At 35.4% G+C, this 23,653-nt stretch overlaps 2 protein-coding genes across 2 annotated transcripts; both read right to left on the reverse strand.

Moving 5' to 3' along the window:
- Positions 1 to 837: 837 nt before the first annotated feature.
- psma3 (proteasome 20S subunit alpha 3) lies at positions 838 to 9,342 on the reverse strand. The gene is made up of 11 exons (XM_051867316.1): positions 9,175 to 9,342; positions 8,597 to 8,679; positions 8,259 to 8,382; positions 6,973 to 7,074; positions 5,793 to 5,866; positions 5,588 to 5,660; positions 4,496 to 4,561; positions 3,948 to 3,994; positions 3,305 to 3,372; positions 1,150 to 1,214; positions 838 to 1,068 (listed from the first exon to the last, which is right to left on the reverse strand). Exons 1-11 carry the CDS (start codon positions 9,193 to 9,195, stop codon positions 1,024 to 1,026), a joined length of 768 nt encoding a protein of 255 aa, XP_051723276.1. The 5' UTR covers positions 9,196 to 9,342; the 3' UTR covers positions 838 to 1,023.
- Positions 9,343 to 10,163: 821 nt separating this feature from the next.
- adpgk2 (ADP-dependent glucokinase 2) lies at positions 10,164 to 23,570 on the reverse strand. The gene is made up of 6 exons (XM_051868557.1): positions 23,307 to 23,570; positions 22,089 to 22,248; positions 18,823 to 19,013; positions 15,673 to 15,769; positions 15,419 to 15,555; positions 10,164 to 13,230 (listed from the first exon to the last, which is right to left on the reverse strand). Exons 1-6 carry the CDS (start codon positions 23,497 to 23,499, stop codon positions 12,560 to 12,562), a joined length of 1,449 nt encoding a protein of 482 aa, XP_051724517.1. The 5' UTR covers positions 23,500 to 23,570; the 3' UTR covers positions 10,164 to 12,559.
- Positions 23,571 to 23,653: the final 83 nt, after the last annotated feature.

Raw genomic sequence — 23,653 nt, forward strand, 5'->3', positions numbered from 1 at the left:
TCAACTTTCCACATAAGTGATAATCAGCAACACATAGTGCTAAAAAATAGAGGTCACGTGCAAAGCTTTGGCCTCAAAGGCCAAGAAAATGATACAAAGCTCCTACAATTGTCTATGCACTGCTAGTCTGAAGTTTGGATGAATTTATGTTTTTCATAAGCTTTGATCAAAGAAGGCTTCTGCTTAAATACTTGAAATTAGTTTTGTAGACACCCTGGGAGACAATTAATGTATTTAACTTTTATTTACTACATCATTCTCATCCCTTAATTTCATCATATTGATGGCTTTACTATTATTCTAAAATCTGGAAATTAGTAATAATAATAATGAATAAGTAGGTGTGCCCACACTCTTGACTGATCAGTGTAAAATATCATTGTGTTACCCTCAGAATGGCTGTTATGGAAAGTATGTTCCTTAAAGTTAAAGACCTAGTCACACTTTTTAAAAAAAAACTAATACAATAACGCGCATGCATGCTTGCGTTACAATGTCATGGATGACAATTTTAAAAAGTGAATTATATAAATGTACTGGGTTTGCTTTGAGCTCCATATGCTGGTGGCTGGCACATCTAAGCTAATCATTGGCTCAGGGTCAAGTCCTTGCAGCGTATTGCAGATGAACTGTTTATTTACACCCGAATGCATAATGTATTTAGTGCCTTATGTCCAACCTAGTAATATACAAATTCTCTAGACAAGGGTGTGCATAAATATCAATTAGTGACGCCACAAGTTTTATGAAAGAGAAGGTGGATCCTTTGATCTTAAGCTTGCTGCCAAACTAATGAATGGTTATTATGACAATTTAGGAGTCTGAATCAGAGCTTCATACAGTTTTATAAATTGAATTTATTGTTAAGTTTGAAACCCGCAAAAAGGAAAACATAGGACTACATTAGTCCATTAGAAAACATAAAAAACATTTTATTGTCTGCAGTCAAGCTGAGAGTTGCCAGAATGTCTGAAACATGGTATACAGTCAGTGAAGTTGAAAAACAGCGGTTTGCAACACTCTTTACATGTTGTCCTCATCCGAGTCATCTTCCTCCTCCAGGGATTCCTGTCAGGACAGAAATGTGACAATAAGCCAATACTGAAGAGAGCTTTTGTTATGACTATTACCAGAGGAACAGTTACCCACTTTAGCGTATTTCTCCGCCTCCTCTTTGATGTCTTTCGGGACAAGCTCGTGCCTTCCTTTTGTGACTAATAAAAGGGACAAAGATATATATAAATAAAACAATTCCTCTTTTCTACTGTAGGTACACCATCAAAATCAGGGATAAAAAAAAAAAACTCAAACAACTTAAAAAAAATGTAGGAGTGACATGTTGAATCACACATCATTACACAAACAGCTGCAAGGTATAAAGTGTTAAAGGGTTAGTTCACCAAGAAATTAAAATTTAAAAAGTACTCACCCTCATGTCGTTCCAAACTCGCGAGACCTTCGTTCATCTTCTTTTTGATGGTATCTGAGAGCTTTCTGTCCCTCTATAGACAGCCTATGCAACTAACCTTGATGCTTCAAAAAGTTCATAAAGATTGTAAAACTAATCCATATGAATTGAGCAGTTTAGTACAAATTTTCTGAAGAGATTTGATTGCTTTATATGATGAACAGATTGAATTTAGGCTTTTATTCACATGTAAACATTCATCAACACACATCAGTTGTGGTAAACGAAAGCTCAAGCATGTTGCGTGCGAGAACCAATGAGGTTAATTGTTGTGTGTTTGAGCTTCCAGAAGAGGTTTGTTCTCACACGTCAATCAAGTTCGGTTGAGCTTCTGTTCATGTTCGCTGATCAATGCTTCATAAAAAGTGATCGAGTCTCTTTAGAAAATTTGGACTAAACCACTCGATATGGATTAGTTTTCTCTTTAATGAACTTTTTGAAGCATTAAAGTTTCAATTGCGTAGCTGTCTATGGAGGGGCAGAAAGCTCTCAGATTTCATCAAAAAGATCTTAATTTGTGTTCCGAAGATGAACGAAAGTCTTGCGCATTTTGAATGACAGGAGGGTGAGTAATTAAATGACAGAATTTCATTTTTGGGTGAACTAACCCCTTTAAGTATTACAATAAGCAACATGATTTTCATATTATAATCTTAAGTTATAATAAATTTTAAAATTTAATTTATAAAATTTAAAATAAAACATTAAAAATGGATAGAAAAAAAAAAGAATATATAACAAAACAATGAAAGGGGTTTTCTGAGAAATGCAGCACTAAACACAAATGCAGTCGAGGAAAACTGAAAGGAAGTTTTAAGTATTACAAATATTTTCCTAAAGTCTCAGATTCAGTAAAGGCTGCGATTACAATGCAAGCCTTAATGCACAGATCTGATCTTTTGACCATATTCTGAGTTTTTGTCTGTTTACATTCACTTTAGACATGACTGGTATTCGATATCTGTGTTTAATCCCTTTCCAAAAATAATTCTGTTGGTGATCGCTTTACTATGCGACATGGTTGATTCTCAGGTTTTAAATGGCCGTTCTAAAATTATTTCATAATTTACGTCGGGTGGCTATGATTATTTGCCAAAGTTAAAAAGTTAAAAGCCGTTATGGATGTTTGAAGTGCAAAATCTGACTGAACGGATATAGACCAGAAAATAATGGTAATTTTCATTTGTTATTTTGGTAGCGCAGTAAGATTTCATTTATTTGAAAGAATTTGAAGGAATTAACGAGAGAGAGAGAGAGATTGTGAATTACCTGCATGCATCTATAGTGAAGCTTGTTAGTTCATTTACAAAAACAGCGAAGAAATATAATGTAGCTTTCAGTAGTGAAGCTGATTTTAAATAATGAATGGCGCAGAGTCTGAAAACCAATTTCTATGCACCTGAATGTTTCTGTGTTTGCACAATTTCTGAATTATAAAGTTTCCACCTCGGTAAAAAAAAATGGAGAGTTTCAGTGTGAGCGCATACTGGCACGTCTGCTTCATAATACAACATTAAATAGCTATCTTTGTGGCCAAACGTGTCGCCCGCCTTGTGGTGGCTTGGAATTCCAAGGGGAATCGGATATACGCGTTAAGATGTAGGTCAGATATTGCATATGTATCTGATTTAAAACCATTTGGAAGTGGCTCAAAACGGATGCGAAAAACGGATCTCGTGCAGATTTTTGTTTTTACATGTGTGCAACAAATTCCAATCTGTGTCAGACGTGTAATTTTCACTGTTTTGTGCATTTACACTGTTTTGTGCAAGTGTAAATTGAGCCTAAGTTAAATTAATGATAGGTTAGAATTAGAATATAAAAGCCTGTCATTACCTTCTCCAACCCAGCTAAGCTCAAGCTCAAAGGCTTTGTCTTTCACCTCATCATGAACGATATAGATACTGAGAAGAGATGACAAAACACACACAAACAAATAATTATACAATGTATAGATATAAAATGTTTAATTAGATATGGCATGCTATAAATGTTTTATTCAGGGCTCCCACAATCATGGCAATCTAGAAACAACATATTTTTGGTCTGGAAAAGTCACAGAAGTTAATTTCTATTGTGTATTGTTTATGCTCTGCTCTAAATTATAAATATACTAGTCAGAATTTTTTTGAATGCAATCTCAAGATGATTTAACACTTGAAAAGTGCTTATGCAGTAACCCATCAATGCTTGTGAAATGCATGTAAAAGTCATTTAAATTGATTGGTCAAAATGTGTGGGAACCCTGTTCATTAGTAGCCAACGTTATTGTAAACTCAGCAACCAAAGAGATAAGAACAAAATTCAGCTGAGCAAGACCTTTAAAAGCTCAAGCACCAAACTCAATACTAGTAGTTCGACTGGTTTGGCTGGTATATGGTCTGTTTTCATGGACCTCTACTGCTCTCTTGTGTTGATTATAAATGATGCATTAGATTTTGAGGTCTTCTCCATTTTAAGTTAGAAATAAAACACTCACATTTTTGCCACTTCCTTCACCAGTTCTCTGCAGGTCATATCTTTCATCTGAAACAAAATAAAATTAATTAATTACAGGATTTAACATTTACAAACTTAATCGCATTAATCTGTTGACATAAACATGCAAACACTGCTAAAGGAATCTAGTGTTGTAATTGTTTTGAAACTCTTCTGAAGGCATAACGCTGTTACTTCATTAAGACTGTTTTATATGATGTGGTCCCTGCAGTACTGAAAGTAGCTGACTCTTGTTTGAACATGTTCCAAAGAAAGACTGCATAACATGCTTCCACTAAACATCACAACTGTACTGTTAGGAGTAAAGGTCTGAATGAGTGTATGCTAAAAATGAAAGACAATAAGATGGCGATAAAATTCTGTAATTTCCTTTTGTTAACTCTACAATAAGTAAATCCACTTCACAAGCCAATTACTCTTTGACAGCGAAACCATAGAAATGTACAGAACTACTCCAAAAACAGAAGAAAAGATGGCTGTGCACTTGTTTCTTTGGCGCATAAGGTCTATATAATAAATACCACCTACCTGTAGTTTCTCAATTTCTGTCTTGGCAGCTTGCTTGGCTTTTCCAATAGCACAGCCCCAGTAACCCTAACAAACACACATTAAACATTAATGACAAAGGGAAATACATGTACATGAGGTTCAGGTTAATGAAAAGGAACAATCTGCACTTTTTATTGCACTACTGAAAGATTTCACATGTGTGCTGGACACTTTTTGGCTGCTTTTCCATCATTGGCCACTCCAACTTGACCACGAAGGTAACATTGTAGTTCTGTTCCATTTGCACTAACATTTGGCTACAGAACTAGTTTCAGATATAAGCAGAAGCCTTTAAATCAAAAGGTTTTTGAAATCATAAGGAAACAAATCTAGTAAAGGCCCTGTCCTGAATGGCACAATTAATGTGCATAATTCTAAGTCTTGTAGACTTAGAATGGCCGCCGTGTGGCATGTCTGTTAAGTCCACAAGACCGTAGGGCACAAGTCGCCAAACTTGGGCCTGGAGGGCCACTGTCCTGCAAAGTTTAGCTCCAACCCCAATTAAACACACTTGAACCAGCTGAACCACAAGGTCTCACTAGGCATACAAGAAACTTTCAAGCAGGTGTGTTGGAGCTGGCTGGAGCTAAACTCTGCAGGACAGTGGCCCTCCAGGACCGAGTTTGGAGACCTCTGCCGTAGGGTGTCCCATTTGTCATTGTAGGTTTCAGAAGGGTGCTCGTGAGCACTTTTGCTGAGCCCGCACTGAAGCGAGCTCTGCAGCAAACTTCTCCCCGACAGTCAAAGTGGCATTATGTCATGAAAGTGTGGACTTGGTGGAACATCTCAAGGGCTTAGGGTTCCATTTGAGACAGGGCCAAATTGTGTCAAAGATGGTAGTGTACATTACATGAATAGTTCTCCCAGAAATTAAAATTCTGTCATTTACTCACCCTCATGTCATTTCAAATGACAGATCTTCATTTGTGTTCATCCAAAGATGAATGAAAGTCTTACGGGTTTGGAGCAACATGAGGGTGAGTAATTAATGACAGAATTTTAATTTTTGGTTGAACTATCCCTTTAAAAGTATTGATTGATAGAGATCATTTATGCAAAGAGATCTCTTACATATGAAATCCCAGAAGGATCAACCATGTAGAGCTGTGGACCATCATCTTCATCATACGATCCCAGAATGAAACTGACAGGTTAAAGAAAAAGAAACAAGTTCAAAAACATGTCATACACACTAATAAAAATATATATATATATTAAAAAAAGCTCTTACAAGTAGCCAATATCTTGTATTTTCGAAACTTTACAGAAGACCTACCTGCATCCAAAAGGCCTCACAGCGCTGTATAATGTGTAAGCATGGACATACATGGCCACTCTGTCTGCAAGATGCTGTTTGGATAATGAGGAAAGTAGTAGTACATCAATGACCAGCATCTCATTTTAAAATTTTGTTTATCAAAGAATTTCAAGTTTATTGCTAGTTTATTGCTGCATCATCAAATCATCTTCATTGAACATGGATTGGATCCATTTAACAGGCCAACATAAATACATAAATATAACAGAACAAAGATGCATATGAAATAAACAGTGCTTTTCAGGTAGGTCTAACAGTAGTTTTCAGATACAGAAATAAAGTAATCAAATGTAAAATATATTGCTCATTGTACAAATTAAATATACATTAATCCTTATTAAAGTTACAAAAGTTATTTAGTCAAGAGTAGCGAGTGATTTTTTTTTGTCTTTTGTTGTTTGATTAACATTAAAGCAGAGACAGCAGCAGGAATATTAGGCTGCACGGATCCAATATACTGGTATGCAAGTGATTTATTTCTCAACTGTTTACCTTCATTTAAGACATAACTAAGTTTACAAGGATACTCGCCAAGATGGGCATTTTGATAGAATTTTGTGTGAATTAGAAAAAGTGAAAGAGAACTCAATTCAGTATTTGCGTATGGTCTAAACGGCTTTCCGGGAGCGTGCTTTGGATGTGTGTGCGCACAAAACATCTCACACAGTGAGGAGAATTGAGTTCTCTTTTAAATCTTCTTGCGCTTGAATATTTAAATGTGAAAGGCTTAAAAACACGTGCAAAGGATAAACTGTCGCGAAAATGCAGCACTGGCCCATTCGGGACAGTGAAGGTTCCATCAATTGTCTCAAGCATCATTCATGCTGGCACCGGGCAGACTTTATTGTTGAGCTCTCCTTTATTTTGTACAGATTTCATTTTGTTTTAGCAAGCATTTAATAATTTTACCCAGAGATAAATGTTGGATTATGCAACAGACATTATACAACTCAGTGCCTTCAAGCAGTTAATTAATAAACCATTGGTTTGTTATATCAGCCTTTCATGCTACAGCCGAAATGCTGATGGTTTTAAATTGATCAAAAAAAACGGCTGATAAATATCTGCGACCGATCCATCGGAGCATCTCTAACAATGTTAATTTTGGGGTGATCTATTGCTTCACTCTCTCTCTTACCTTCAGTGGGATGTCATGGCCATAATTGGAGCGGAAGTTTGAGGCCTCTTCTCTGGCCACCTCTGAGAGAGATCGTGCATCTGCTAAAAGACCAGCCACAGCCTAGAAGACATACAGACAGGGATTCATATATGTGTAGAGATTTACACGTTTAGAGGCAGTTTTTTTTTTTTTTTTTTTTTTTTTAAAGAAATAATACTTTTATTCTGCAAGGATGCATTAAAATGATCAAAGACAGTTTGTTTGTTTGTTTATAATGTCATGCCAGCTTCTGTGGCTATTTTCATGGCAAGGAAAATTTATGGTAAAACTACCAGCTGTTTACAATTTATCTTCGCTAAGAACTCTAAAACTTTATTTGGTTTAACTTTGTTAAAAACATTCTTCAAAATAATTAACTGAATAAAAAAAAAAAGTTTTTCACAGGGTTAAAACCAGCACAATCTAATAAAACATGCTTCAATGATAAAGAGTTTTGACAAAGAACATTTTGGTGGATTTTCTGCTAGTATTAAAAACTTGTGTCATCCTGGAATGGCCTATTCTGCAACGGGTATAACCAATCTGGTCCCATCAGTTTGAGATTTAATAGGAGACACTTCTTCCAACATTGGGGCTGATTTCATGAAGTTTGTTCATTGTATATAAATCACATTGTGTTTGCCATTTGTTATTAATAGAAATGAATTATTGGTTTTAGAGCTATAGGAGGTATATAATACATAATGTTACAAAAGATTTCTATTTCAAATAAATGCTGTTTTTTTCTACTAAAAGAATCCTGAAAATAATTATAAGAATTTGAATAATAATAATAATAATAAAAAGAAGAAATGTTTTTAGCAGCAAATCAGCATATTAGAATGATTTCTGAAGGGTCATGTGACACTGAAGCCTGGAGTAATGATGCTGAAAATTCAGCTTTACAATCACAGTAATAAATTACATTTTAAAATTGCATTTTAATTTTAAAATAGAAGTTATTTTTGAATTGTATAAAAAAAATTATCAAATAAATTCAGCCTTGCTGCGCATAAGAGACTTCTTGCGAAAAAAAAAAAAAAAAAAAAAAATTACCACCTTTTGACCCCAGTGTAAAAGTTTACGTTTACACAATGTCCAAATAATCACCTGAATGTAATTTTTTTTTTTTAAAATACAATAAAGGAACCTAAACATAATCCAAGTATGTAAGCTCAAATATTTCACAGGACCTGATAAAATAAGTTACTGAAAATAAATCACTATATGAGAATCTGTTAAACAAACTTGCTCAATGTTCTCACCATTCCAACGTGCCGATCAATATTGAAGATGCGCTTATTGGAGCCCTCCTCATACAACTTGGATAGCACCAACTTCTCTACGCCAAACACGACTCCATCTTTGCAGCGGATGCCAATTGCTGTGCTGATGAACAATAAAAAGGGATTTTTTTTTTAGTACAAGTTATTTAATTCATTTTCTTAATAAGAACTTCCAGTCTGATTAGACATCAAATGCAAAACACATTTTATAGGTGTTTTTATCACATTAAAATGCATGGGGTAAAGCCTTTCAGAGCAGCATATTGAAATGTTTCTTGCTTAAAATATTCATTGTGTAATAGTGGTTAACTAATTACCTGCTATTTTCTACGGCCTTCATGGCATATTCGACCTGAAATACCCTTCCATCAGGTGAGAAGGTGGAGGCGGATAAATCATACTGGATGGGGGAGAAGAGAACTGCTGTCAAAATGCTTGTGTTCATTTAATATAATAAATAATTCAAATCGTTTTAATCCCTGCAATAATAAAGACAACCCTGGGCATCAATGATGAGGCTAAATAAATGTTTCAAAGCAGTTTTTGTAGTACACACCAAATTTACTTTCACTTTGCCTCCTCAGTGACTTTTCATTTGAACAGCTATCATTCATTGTTAGCGAGCAGTGACTCAGCAGGTGCAAAATAGTGCAGAAAACACACAACTAAACCATGTAAATGAAAATAACTCATGCTACCTAAGTATTCAAAAGACTTTATTAACTTTAATTGGGTTGGAGCAGAATAAAACACACTAATACAGGTCCTGCACACTAGCAGTAGCTTATTAGCTTCAGAATGACACAGACATACACGCATTCCGTATAAATCGATATTTCATGATCAGATCTCATTCAAACATTATGATAAATTTTGTATTTCTGAATCCACTCACCCCGGTCCCAATGGAGCTCATTTTAACTGACTGTGAACTATAACTATAAACGTAAGTAAATGTTCAGCATTAGCAGCCGTAGACACTACAGCGCTTCGGCTTTCCCTCTGCCACCTGCGATCAACGAGCTCTGTGATTGGACACAATATCGACCAATCAGATCCTCTCGAAGGGCTAAAGGCACAGTCTTTCAAAATAAAAGTGGGATACTAAAAAAAAAAGAAATGTTTTTTGTTTGTTTGTTTGTTTTTGAGATGTGAAGAACAGTGTCTTTAGAGCTTTTGAAATATCTTTACATTTTAAAATTTTCGAAAAGTTTTCGAATTATATAATTTCAAAATAGACATATGAGAAACATATAAGAAAATATATTACTATGAAAACAAAATACGAGTAGGCTACACAAAATAAAGCTGTATACATTAAGTTATTCCACATACATAATGTAGATGCATCTTTTTTTACACATATACACAATCTACATAAATATTTTAATGTAAGGATAATTTGTAAATATTTGTATCTTGTAGTGGGCTTCAAATAAATCTTAGCAGTTGAGGTTTGCATCCAAAATCAGACATCCAAAAGTCTGATATCACTAATGAAATTCTTCTATTTAGCATTATCCATTGTTTTCTCATTACAAATGATCAGCATAACAATTAAATTAATGTTCAATTTATATGAATTTCTTAGTAGCCTATTTGGCATGTCTCCGTTTGCTTTAATGACAGCGGCACTCAATTTATTTTACACTAAAACTTACTTACTTATTACTTTATTTACTTTTTAAACCCCTAAAACTTCATAAGAAACTTGTTTTTGTACTTCTGCTTCAAAATATTCTGAAATATACTTTTATACAGTTATAAACATTCATGAATTAGGTACAAACAAACCAAAGGTGTTGCTTTGTCCTCAACCGTGCCAAAATATCCCAATTAAAATATCCATAAAATAATCAGAAATACACAACAGAGCACCATAAATGGAATGTAATATTTTATTACATAGGCTACAAATCCAAAGAAGTAATTCAAAAATGACTCTTTTCCCTTCAGAACAGCTGTTGCTGACAGACTACACATGGCCAAGACAAAAGAAGGAAAGAGAAAAAGGCATTTCATTACAACTCATTTCCAGTTGATGCAGCACAACACTCAATACTCCTACCACTATTTCATAATAAACAATTCCAATGCTACAATTGCTTCAGACCCTTATTATCAATGAATCACATGAATAACATTCACAACAAAAGTATCCATTCCATTGCTATTTTTCACACTAAAGATTCTTCATATCTACTGGACCATCAGTTGGTCAGTACGTTAAAGGCTCAGACCAGAATCACACCAGCTGCTCTCTGTCACAGCTAAATTGGTTCTAACTCAAGTGTTGTGGATCATAGACATCCAGGCTACTGTAATCCCTGAGACTTATTTCATATATCAGCTGGCGAGCATCTCAATACACACACCCTGATATCTCTCATAGGGTGGGACATCTTTAACATCAGTCTCATGTCTGATACTGGGTTACACTAGCATAGACAAGCACTCTCATGCGCCATATCACGTAAATAAACACAGGTATACAATATAGGCCTAATCATAATGGACATCAGTTAAGCTGGATATTTTCATAGGCACAGGAGGTAGGTAATAATTTGCACTCAGGGTGACTGATGGAAGATGTGACTGAAAGGAAGCCAGGGCCGGAACTTGCTTAGATATTTCCGAATCTGTTAAAAGAGACACCCACAACTATGATTATGGCAAAGTTCTTCAAATCCCCCTCCTGAAAATACATACACACAAGTGGTTTTTGCACATTCATAAGGAAATAAGTGGTTTTGGCTACTATATCCATTCCAAGATTTGATAAAACACAACTCAAGCATAAGTAAAGTATTCAGGTGAAAATAAAATAGAATAAAATAAAATAAAATAAAATACAATTTTCCTTTAAGACTTGCTTTATGATGTTATTTTCATGACAATTAACCACAATGTCCTTGCAAATTTGTATTACCACAACATGGTATGGACAGATGTTTTACTTTTATTTGTAATTCCAATTATTCTCAATTGTAATTACTGTAATCCATTTCTTTCTTTTGATTTTGGGGTGAAGTATGACACGTTCTTGACAGGTTTTATGAAATACATGCACCCACAGAAACATGATCGGCTAAAATGACCATCCTTAAAAACTTTCCCTTCTCTAGAGTTAAAAATCAAGCCATGTTCCTTCAATTCAAAGGAACATGTGTTTTAATTGTGTTGTAAATTTGGCTAAAGACATTGTGTTGTGAATTAGAGAGGAAAACGGACTTGTTTCAATGTTTAGGATGTGTAACTGCTCAATCTCTTGTTAAAGTGGAATATAATAATGCTTTGGAATGCAAAAAAAAAATACAGTCATGCGATTTAAATAGGTGGAGCATAAATTAATGTATGACAAATAAAGATACACTTCAGTCATGCTAATTTCTTCTGTGTTTCCACTTGACATTATTGCACATTTGCAGTGATTAATTTCAGTCATAAAATAAAGAGCTCTGGGCACTCAAAGATTCTTCTGCATATTTTTTCAAGATTACTGGCCCCTGCTGGGTTAATGTGCATGAAGTGAATGATTACGAAAGCCATTTTAAGACACAAAAAGGTTCTGGATAAGAGTAAAAATATTTTAAATTAGAAAACAAAAAACAAAACAAAAAACAATTAAATTGAAAACAAATGACCTACAGGTGGGATAACTACGTGAATCTTACAATAAAGTGTCCAGATTATATTTCACACAAAAATCAAAAGTAAAAAAAAAATGAGAATTAGATTTTGCATAAAGACATTATTTTCATGACAATTAAACAGATTTTCATTTATGTAATGCATCCATTACACTTTTTTTTCTTTTTTTTTTGTGGTTTTCATTATATTCTCATTATTATACAATACAGTATTTTTTTTAATATAGTACAACAAAAAAATACTGTGGTACAATTTAAATTTAAATCAGCACAAATTAAAGGAAACAGTAATTAGAATTTGCAGTTAAAATGTGCTTAATTGTCAAGTAAATAATACTGAAAAATAATATAAACTCAACATAAAACAAATGTAAAAAAGCAAAACCTTATTTCATTTTTTTTTTTTTTTTGATTTAAGGGTGAAATAAGACGTGGAAACGTTGTTGACAGGTTTTGTGAGATTCACCCAGCTTTATATAAGCTGGACCCAATGTTTGTATTGCACTTGGTGTGTTTCAATGTTTTTTTCTCTCCAAAAAATAAAATAATGCAATTAAAAAAAAAAAAAAAAAAAAAAAAAAAAAATTCACAAAATAAAACCCAAGCATGTGGGATGAAGACATCTCATATTCAGATCTGCAGTACGAGCCCAGCGGCAGAGATGTTGTCTCCTCCTCCAGCAGTCTGGTACACCTCTGTACACACCAACACAGGAGCCACGCAAATCTCATAGCCGTCCTCATCCCAGCAGGAAACTGGTCGAGATTCCTGAAGCGGAATTCTCTGACTTCCTTCTCGCCTGCTAATGGAGAACGATTCGTCCATAATCAGCCGCGCTTTGTTGAGATCGATGTCCGGCGAGCCGCAGACGTGCCGATTGGCAGTCAGAGAGGCTTTGGCCGTGGCTGACATGGTGTTCTTCCACTGGGAGCCGCGTTTGACGATGATGGCCTGGAAGGCCAGGGTGTGGACGTGAAGGCGGGTGAGGGGCCGACCCGTCCCCGCCTCACGGTGGCGCTGGTTTACCAGGCGGTAGAGTTCTCGCATCTGGTCCAGCACCGTAGCTACACGAGGGTTGGGGTCGGAAAGCACGGTTAAATTGCTGCCACGGAAAAGGCTCAAAAGATTGGGCAGCTCTTGCTCATTCATGCCCAAAGAATCAGCGTGAGGAAGAACAAAATCTAGTAGATCTGACATTAGACTTTCGTCCACAAAGCTGGCCATCTCGAAATGGACAGCGGTCTGCGGGGACGCGGAGGACAACATCTGCGCCAGCCTTCCCAGCAGAGCCTTGCGCTCTCCTGTAAAACAAAGAGACGGTTATTACCTCTTATCAGTGTTGGGGGTAACTCATTTCAAGTAACTTCAGATTACTTTTTCAAGTAACTAGTAAAGTAATGCATTGCTTTTTCAATTTACAACAAAATATCTAAATTACTTTTTCAAATAAGTAACGTAAGTTACTTTTTCACATTTATTGACTGACAGCTCTCCTGTCACCATGTTGAGAGAAATAAAGTGCAGAGGTGTTGTGTGTGCTGTGTGAACATGATGGTTATTGTAGTTCTAGACTAAATGTGAACATGCATTTACTCATCTCACTTGCACAAACACATTCAGTATTCCTCAAAATGAATACAAACTGTGAAATGTAATCTCAGAATTTTACACAAACCTGTAATAATTAACTATATTAAATTACACAAATAAACTATGTATTTAATCTCACTTTATTAACCAATGTCTTTGCTGCTGACCTTCAATGATCTAATTCAACCATACTAATAAACAAAAATTACTTTAGATTAGATTTAGAGTATAGATTTGAGTGTTTAACTTCCTTCTCCTGTATCCTGTTCTTCTTTAATCCAGATTGGCAGCACAGCTGAAAGGTTTGTTTGAGTTCCGCCCTCTACTGTACAGACGTAAATGTGCATTTCCTTCAGCCTGAGGCTCATTCAATTCACTTTTGGTGTGAAAAGGCCTTTACATTTGCCAAAAATAGAACTTTTTTTGTTGTTATTAAAAAACAAACACGCGAGCCCAGCCCATGTAACAAAGTATCCATGTAATGTAACACATTATTTTTCATAAAAAGTAACTAACGCAATTAGTTAGTAACACAATATTGTAATGTATTACTTATAAAAGTAACTTTCCCCAACACTGCCTCTTATTAGACGGTTATTATCTCTTAACCAATATAGCAAAAACCCTAATTTTAATATGTAAAATGCTTAATGGAACATTAAAAGTGAATTACACTGAAAACAATTTGGTGAAGAAACAATTTTCACTGAAAGACTAAAATAGGATTTTCTTGTAAAACATAATTAAATAATCTTTGCTTTAATTACAACTTTGAAACACTAAAATATTTACCATAAATCAAATTTCACTCAGAAATTGCTTGTAAATTTCAGAGTTAACTACAGAGAAATGGCAAGTAACACATTAAACAGAAGTAGAAAGACTGAACTTGTATTTTCTTTTAAAACATGCTCTAATAATCTTTTATTTACCGTTTCATTTTTATTTTTATTTTTTTTTATTTTTTTGCATTACAGTGTAGTTACACACTTTACTTTTAATGTTCCATTAAGCATTTTTTACCTTTAGGTCTCAGTATTACTTAAACCTACTTAAAACACAAATAACCAACTAAGACAACTGTATTGTCCAATCAAACAAATAAGCTTTCATTTGTCCGTTTATGATGTGATCAGTGAAAATGTGCAGTAAATATTAGTAATAATAATTTCACTCTAGGGCAGACAGAAATAATATGCAAAGCAAGCAAAATCATTGAGTGCTTTGAGTTATTACAGTCTGTCTACTTTCCCAGGGCAGCTGGGAAAACATGCTAATCTCACCATGTGACAGTACAGGGTTAGTTTAGCTCCAAACCACCACTGATGCACATACAGGCTGACAGTTAACAGACCATTATATGTGCAATTTTTAATAACGCATATAATAGAGCTTAAATAGGTAACAACTCAGCCTGACTATGAGTTATTATTAATTGTCAAGTAGCCAGCACTAGTCAGTAAGGAAGATTATAGATTACATTTTTGATTATCATCAAAAGTGACCATAAATCTATTTATAATAATGCAAAAGATTTGTATTTCAACTCAAATAAATACTGTTTTGCACTTTCTATCAATTAACAAATCCTGGAAAAAAATGTATCATGGTTTACACAAAGCAGCATAACTCCTATTTCAAAGTGTAATGATATTTTTAATAACCTTTTACTGTATTTTATAAATGCAGCCTTGATGAGCACAACAGACTTGTACAAAATATTACTGACCCCAAACTTTTGAACAGTAGTTGAAAACACATGAATAAAAAGTTCCATTTTACTATTTGAAAGTATATTAAATACTGATCTAAGTATTATGCAATAATGTTTGTTAATGTTATTAGTGAAAGTTAATATGAAGTGTAAATTATTGCCCTCAGATGGCTTCGTTCACTTACCCTTTTTGAAAGGGAAGTTGTCCATCATCTGCAACCCTCCTACTACAAGCAAATCTGGTTTGAATCCATTCAGCTTCTCCTGAAATTGCTCCATGGAGTCCAAATATGGATTATGGTCATCACTATGGACAATATACCTACAGCAATAAAGGAAAAACGCTTACATGGAAAGCAAAAAAGTCTAGATTAAAAGTAGTACAGATAAAAAATAAAAAAATAAAAATTGATAAAAAATTAGCCTAATATAAGCCCACCTGTTTGCCCTTCGGGAGGTGTACGGCCCCCATGTGGCACCTGTGGGATACTCCAGAATCAGGTGGATGTCTGGCTCATCCACAGTGTTTCCAGCAACTGAGGAGAGACAAAATAATTCAATGCAATGCAAAACATGGATGAAAAAGCTGTAGCAAGCAGAAATTTTTTTTTAAAATGAGCAATTTTTCAAAAATGAAGATTTTAAAGTGCCCCTATTATGCTTTTACATTTCATGTAGTGTGTAATAAAGCTGTTTATGAATGTAAAAAGTCTGTAAAGTTTCAAAGATCAAAGTGCAAGATACTGGAGTTATTGTCTCCCAAAAGAAAGAACCAATTCTGAACTGCCTAAAATGAGTCATCAGTAATTCCAGTCTTACTTCCTGCATGAACCGTAACAAATTTGCACAATGCCAGCCCATGGTCTTCATTGGCTGCCCGCGAACAACATCTACTTTGACCTGCCCTCAAACACTGTAGATGTAGCTGAGGCCTGGAAGAGTTTGGTTCACATTTTCAACATGTCGAGAAGATACTGTTTTCTGCGATTGCAAAAGTAAATCTACTTTACATGCACTTCTAAAGGATGAGGACTCAGGCACAAATTTATGTGGTAAAACTGACACCATCGTTACTCATCGCATCACTGTGTATCAAGTGTCGAGAGAGCCTCCAGATGTGAAATTCAGATGTAGTAATGGGCTTTTTTTATGACACGCACTGTAAGCGATCTGATCAATCAGAGTAGACTAGTCTCTCAGAAAGAAATGGTTTAGAAAGACTGGATCCTTTATCGAAAAGTTTCAGACACTGTGAGAAAAGAGGTGATGTTGCAATCAAAGTACATTATGAGAAAATTAAAGTGTTTTTGACCTTGGATGCAACCAAACCAGGGGTGTCCAATTCTGCTCCTGGAGAGCCACTGTCTTAAAGAATTCAGCTCCAACCAGTGCTTAATTTGAACCAGATCATTTTCCAGAAAATATCAGACTTTTGATTTTGTATATACTTGCTGAATTAGTCTATTAAAGACAAGTTAATATCGCCAAATTGTCAAAAAGACAGTCAAGCATATTTTCACTTTTCATGTCCATGAGTAAAGCACAAAGAGATCTCGAAAAGATGTACCCCTGTACAATTCTACTAAAACAAATCTTGATAGTGAGAGACACGAACAACAGGAGTTAGATTAGTCAGACATCGAAGAGGCAACAACGTTGTCATTAAGAGAGAATGTTACTGATCAATTAAATGATATTTGGTCTCAATGTAGCTATATACATGACAGAATAATAAAGTTAGGACTGTGCAGAAACTTGTGAATGATGCTTATTTAGTTGAGCTACCACCGTTTAGTGACGTCATTTTATAAAACGGTTAGTTCCTGTCCTTGATTCTGATTGGTCAATAGCTGTGTTTTATTCACGATAAAACACGGCTATGACCGCTTCACCCAACGGTTCTGTGTATCACTACACAACACCCTTAGCAACCACTCTCAGCAACGTAAACTATTTGTTCTGAATTGATATTGTTCATTGAAGCTTACTGTATTATGTAGAAGAGTATTGTGAGAAAGAGATCGAGTGAGCGAGTTTATTACCTGCATTCAGATTTAGCATTTTCCTTCAGGTCAGTCCTATGTTCATAATAAAAAATCTGTTTAAATGTCCGATGTACTATCTTGTCCTTTTAACAGTTAAGGGGTTTTCCCATGACTGACAGCGCTAGTCAAAGCATTTGTCAGTTGCGTCTTGCTCCGTGTTCACAACAATTCAGTCTATTCAATGTAAAAGTCTTCGCTACTGACTGACACACTCATAAAGACAGTCTTTGCCACCATCTAATGGCGTAATAATGTAACTTCTGTTGCTGTTCACGGTCAGGGACTATTTTTTTTCCGGTGGAAGGAAGGCTTTTATTGAAAGTTCACTTCATGAAAGTTGCATTGATACATATTTTGGCTTTAATATTTGTATTGTGTGGTAACCGTTTTATAAAAGCAATAAGGTACTCGAGGCTAGTGCTGCATCTTGAATAAGTCACGGCTTAAGGGGGTTTCAGGCACTTCGATTCGTGTCGAGCCTAACAACGCCGTTCAGCCATGACTTACTCATGATACTTATTGCTTAAGTACGCATTCCTGCAGTCCCACATAACAATTTGCAATTTGCCGCGTAACAAGAAAGGAGTCAACAAATGAAGTTCACTGAAATCAGTAACATTGTCTTCCTCCATAGCAGGCTAGGCCAAGTGATTCATAATTTCATTTCAAGTCATTCATTAAGTAAACATAAACACCTGTGATATCGTTGAGGTTTTTATTTCTTATTTAATTTGTTTTATATTTAATTTGTTTAATATTTATTTATTTTACATGTAATTCAATTAAATTTTGTGCCTTGTTAGGTTACTAGAGTTTAACTCTTATGGTTATGTGTGTGTGTGTGTGTGTGTTTGTGTGTGTTTGTGTTACACATACATTTAAATAAGTTGTTTTTAAGCTCTACTAGTTGTGATGTTTTGTTTTAAAAGTTGACAGAGTTTTATACGGCTAATAAAAAGCTGGCTGAATGTGTTTGTCATTTGTGGTGCTAGCATTACTTTATCTTATGGTCTGTTTAATTAAATGCAATGTTTTATCTCTGTTATTCTGAAGGTTTAGTTTAGCCCCAATGTTAATGTAATTTTTTCACACTTTTTACAAGCTGTAACAGAATGTTTGTGGGTGTGAGCGGGAGTGAATGCAAACATTGCGGGTGTTGTTGAGAGTAGAACACACGTGTTGGGGGAGTGGGCGGTAATGGTCAGAAATTTAGCGGGAGCAGGATTAAGAAAACAGTCCCATGCAGGACTCTAGCCCCAATCCAAATTAAACACACCTGAACCATCCAAACAAGGTCTTACTAGGCAAACTAGAAACTTCTAGGAAGGAGTGTTGAGGCAAGTTAGAGCTAAACTCTGCAGGACAGTGGCCCTCCAGGACCAAGTTTGGACACCCCTGATGTAAACCTATTGTAAGAGACCTCCAAAACAAAATTAGGAGCCTTTAAAATAGCATAATAGGGGCAAAGTGTTGTTGTTATATTTACAATATTGAATATAAAAAGCTTTTTTAGCACAAAGCTGAAAATAAGAGCATTACAGCACCTGTGATACGCTGTGAGAGGATATCAGTGAAATCGGTGCTGAAACTGCCACCTAAAAGCACATCACATCCTTCCAGCGCCATCCTGCTGGCCATGACAGGTGCATTTCCTCCTATTGACCACCTGTTTCCGGGTAACTCTCGAGAAGCCTCTACCAGTTCACTGAAGAGTGTGTCATTCATTACAAACCTCCTATGGAAAAGAACAAAAAACTGTCAAACACCGTGTTTACTGTAATTACACTCCTGTTATGCAGCCTCAAGCCAAGCACTTGAAGGGTTTTTGTTCTTTCCATATCACTTTGGATCGAAAGAAAAGTGACATTTCTGAGTGAAACAGGATATCCAAAGAAAAAAAAAAAAACATAGGACGGATCTTAATTTTAAGCCACCTGGAATAAGTTGGATTGTGAAAAGTAGGCGTTTCAAAGCAGAATGGAGAAAGACCTAAATGCAAGGTTGCTGAAGACTGTGGAGGATTTCCTATTACTCAAGCAAACTTTAGTACAGCCACATTAATCTGCATTAACTGGCAAGATTTTAGTAGCTTAAAAGTAGAGAGCATTTAGGTGAGGTCAACTTCAGAGGCTGAGCAAATTTTTCAATTTTGATGAAAGATTATGAAGATATTGGGTTGAGCATTATACTGGTAGAAATTTGACAAGCGATAGAACGTTTGTATTGTGGTAACTATTGCGGTTTCGCTCATGTGAGGTTGCAGTGTTGTCTCATCATCACAAAAACCTGTCCGGTTCATGCATTTTTAAGCCTTGCTAGTTTCAAGTTACAAGTTCGAATTTTAATGTCATCTAACTTTTTGGCATTGTAAAAACCTTATTTCTATTTTATATACAGTACCTGTTAGGGCTGTGCGATATGACGATATATATCGTTACCACGAAATAAAATGTCTATCGTTGGAGATTTTGCTATATCGTATATATAGCAGTATGTAAATATACTGCACTATTTACACTTCAGAGTGATGAAATGCATGACTGGGAATATAAAGAGCGGGACGTGCTTGATGTTAAAAGAGTTGTAAGTGGAATATATCCTGAAAAGAAACTTGGTGCAACACTCGTGCTGACTGGCACACTGCCAAAGTGCGCGCATGAAACCTGCCTCTCTCAGAAGGCGATCGCGAATTAGAGACGTGCTCGATGTTAAAAGTGTATTAAGCACAATAAGTAGGGGTGGAAGACATGATTAGCCGGTAGAAATTTGTCAACTGGTAGAGATTTTGGACGATCGTCCCTGTCGCGTGAGGTTGCTATGCTGCGCGGTCACGAAAGCTTATAATCTGCATGAGTTTTTAAGCATCGCGGTTTAAAAACAAGTGGTTTTAAACGGTTTAAGTGCAATTAGCAGCGAAAGACAACTCATTTCAGCACATGCACGCGCTCCCTGAGAGACTGTTTCTCAGCGCCGTCTGAGAGACGCGCGACATTAAGCCGCTGCTCATAGAGCGCGCGAGGACTGAATTGAGTGCTTTTTGACGCCTAATTGGGCTTGAACGTTTAAATACACATACCTATGTGCCAAAGTGACCACGTATTAGCAAGTAAAACAGAGCCATTTATGTCTTAAGTGAAGGTACAATTGAGAAAGACAAGGCTCGAGTTAATGGATCGGTGCAGTCAGTCTTAAAGGGACAGCATCCAAATTTGCCTGCTAATCAAACAACAAAAAAGAGAGAAAATCTCTCACTGCTTGCCTTTGTAACTTTAATAAGAATAAATGTATATTTAATTTACACAGTAAAGACTATGCATTTTTTATACCTTTAATTACTTTATACATTTCTAGTGCTTGAAGTTTTTTCATGTAGGTCTATTTTGTCTGTCTTTGTTCTATTGTAGTTTGTTTTATTTGCTCTTTCTTTATCACAGTTTATTTGTCTTCAGTAAGCGTGAGTTTTTTAGGCTAGTATTTGCTGATTTGCTGCTCAAGAACATTTCTTCTTATTATTAATGTTGAAAAGAGTTGTGCTGCTTATATTTTTGTGGAAATAGTAATACTTTCAGGATTCTTTTTGAACAGAAAGTTCAACAGCATTTATTAAACATATTTATTACATTATTAAAGCATTTATTAAATAGAAATCTTTCGTAACATCATAAATGTCTTCACAGTCACTTGAGGTATTAATTCCTCTATTTTTTTTTTTTTTTTTTTATCTAACCACAAATGTATCATTGTATCCACAAAAATACACGCAGCAAAAACTGTTTTCGACACTGATAATAAGAAGAAAAGTTTCTTGAGTAGCAAATTAGTATTAGAATGAAAGGATCATGTGACACTGAAGACTGGAGTAATGATGCTGAATTTTAAAATATATTCAAATAGAAAATAGCTATTTTTAATTGTAATTATATTCCACAATATTACTGTATTTTTCATCAAAAAAAAAAAAATCTTATGTTTTACTGCTTTTAATTGTAAAGTAATGATTTATTAATGGTTGGACTTTTGTTGAATCATTGTTAAAATTAGTATAGATTCGGCACGGCGACCCATCCCCTTGACTGAGAAAATTATATTGGGCTATTTTTAGATTATTTTTGATTGGCAATTGGGCTAGTTTTGTTGCGCAGACCTGGCAACCCTGACGCCACAGGCTTAAAAGCCTCTCTAGCTGAAAAGAATGAAAGGAAAAACTTCACTATGATTGATGGTTGTAAACTAGAGGAGAAATTCACACATCAATCCAAACATGCAGCAACCAGAAGCACTCGTGTCTCCCAACGATAATGTACCGTGTTAAAGCAGTCTCAAACAGCACTATGCAGCATATCAACATAACTGCAATATTATCTTGAGAGGCCTTTCGTTCCACTCTCAAGTGTGAATTCTCTTGCTGGACGCAGATACCATATTGCCAGCACAACAAAACTAAGAGGGTCTGATGCATTTCAGCTTAACAAATGAATTTAATTATTATTATTTTAGTATTGTGACACTTTGTGGTTTTGTATTGTTATTTGTTCATTGTTAATGTGGTTAACTACATCTGTGCCTGTGGCTAAATTCTGTGACCTGACTAAATTCACCTTGAAACCAGTTAGTTTTAATTCCAACTGTTAAATATTAACTAACTGATACAAAACAGAAGTTTTTAATCAGGTAAACTATGTAAACTTGTATAAGTTTAATTGACCCCAGGCTTCAAATCAAATAAATCACAACAGATTTATTATACTTTATTGTGTAATCCCTACAGTCCCGAGAGCTTTGTGAACATGCTTGAACGACTCTCACTTACTCTGAAGCAGCTCCGGGGGAGAAAAAGTAAGCGAAACTCTGGGCCAGCTGCTCCGCATTCTCTATGTAGTCGTGGTGAAGGGGCTGGTCTGTTGGCTTCAAACCGATTTTGTTTAGCAGAGTCACTCCATCGACTATGATATCAACACAGCCGCCAAAACCTGATAAGAGATGGTGAAATGACACATATTACAATTATTCAATCTTTGAACCTGACCATCCAACAAAACACACCTAAATCATAGGTCATAGCTGAAAAAAATGTATTAGATGCCATGCATAGTTTGCCAAAACAAACATGACTACGGACTTAAGCTGTTGTTTGTCAGAACGCAACAGACTGACAGGTACCGATCATGGATTGAAAACAGATAATGACAGATAGGCTTTGATATCAGGTTAACTTCAACTGACTGGACATCATCCCAATCAACATGGATTCATTCAAGAGTCTAGACCAACTTTCACATGCATTGACTGTAATTTAAGCAACAAATACAATGAATGCATTGCATTGGGCTGTGAATGTGTCTCAGGTTAATTATTGAAGAATTTTGGTAAACATAAGGCCTAAACCGGCTGTCAAAGTATTTTTTTCCTTGTCAGCACTATGCATGTGTTATTAGAGACTATTTTAACAAAAGGAAAGCAAAGAAAAGATGCAAAACAAACATGCAAAACATCACCACAGGCCTGATTCTAGAAGATAGTAATCCTCAGAAACAAAACAGGCCACACTATCAGATAAAAAAGGATCATAACGTGCACTCTCTTACAAGAAACAGAAAAATGTGCCAATCTAAACCATAACAAATTAGTTATTATTTTTTCAAATGAATAATTATCAATGTTGTAAATAATTCTTAAAAATCAAAAAGTAAAAAGTTATACAATTAAAACCATTACACATATTACATTAAACAATTTATTATATAAAATAGCTACTCTCATTTTGAGAATTGCAAACTTCAAAAGATGCTAATCTAACATGCTAACGTATTATTATAGTATTATATTATTACATGAAATTAGTTAAAAGCGTTTTATTAAAGTTATTAAATATTTAGTGCTATTATTTAAAAGAAAATAAACATAAAGCAACGTTATTATATAAATTACATATTCTGAGTTTGCAGAATCTATTTCATGCGATGCATATGCATTGCATATCATCATTATAATTTGTTGCATCCTGTTAAGTGCACTTAAAAGTCTGTACCTATAGCCACTCGCGGTCTGGACACGCTGTTCATGCCCACTTTCCGCTCTGCGCGCAGCAATGAGGACAGAACCACGTCTAGCCTCTCATCCAGAACCGAGCTGTCCGGAGATCGTAACCAATACGCCACCAACACCACTGCGAGTGACAAAAACGAGCCATATTTGACACCAGAGCGCAGCTCAATGGCCATTGCAGATGTATGAACACACTCCTGCCTCCTCTCTTTCTTCCTGAGCTAGTATGTGATGATGAATCAGGGGGCGGATGTTTTTCTTCTATAGAAATAAAAGAGGGTAGAATGGCACTTCATGTGAGTTAGGCGCAGATAAGCAAATGATAAACGA

The sequence above is a fragment of the Ctenopharyngodon idella genome, chromosome 17 (assembly GCF_019924925.1).
Source record: "Ctenopharyngodon idella isolate HZGC_01 chromosome 17, HZGC01, whole genome shotgun sequence".
Lineage (NCBI taxonomy): Eukaryota > Metazoa > Chordata > Actinopteri > Cypriniformes > Xenocyprididae > Ctenopharyngodon > Ctenopharyngodon idella.

What these genes read in the sequence shown, in the direction of transcription:
- psma3 (XM_051867316.1), bottom strand. Translation starts at nt 9,195, where the DNA reads ATGAGCTCCATTGGGACCGGG. An exon ending in ATCCTTCTGGGATTTCATAT is followed by an intron (nt 4,562 to 5,587) that starts GTAAGAGATCTC and finishes TGTGTTTGTTAG; the next exon opens with GGTTACTGGGGCTGTGCTAT. An exon ending in AGGCGGAGAAATACGCTAAA is followed by an intron (nt 1,069 to 1,149) that starts GTGGGTAACTGT and finishes CTGTCCTGACAG; the next exon opens with GAATCCCTGGAGGAGGAAGA.
- adpgk2 (XM_051868557.1), bottom strand. Translation starts at nt 23,499, where the DNA reads ATGGCCATTGAGCTGCGCTCTGGTGTCAAATATGGCTCGTTTTTGTCA. An exon ending in TCCCCCGGAGCTGCTTCAGA is followed by an intron (nt 19,014 to 22,088) that starts GTAAGTGAGAGT and finishes TCTTTTCCATAG; the next exon opens with GAGGTTTGTAATGAATGACA. An exon ending in ACCTCCCGAAGGGCAAACAG is followed by an intron (nt 15,556 to 15,672) that starts GTGGGCTTATAT and finishes TTATTGCTGTAG; the next exon opens with GTATATTGTCCATAGTGATG.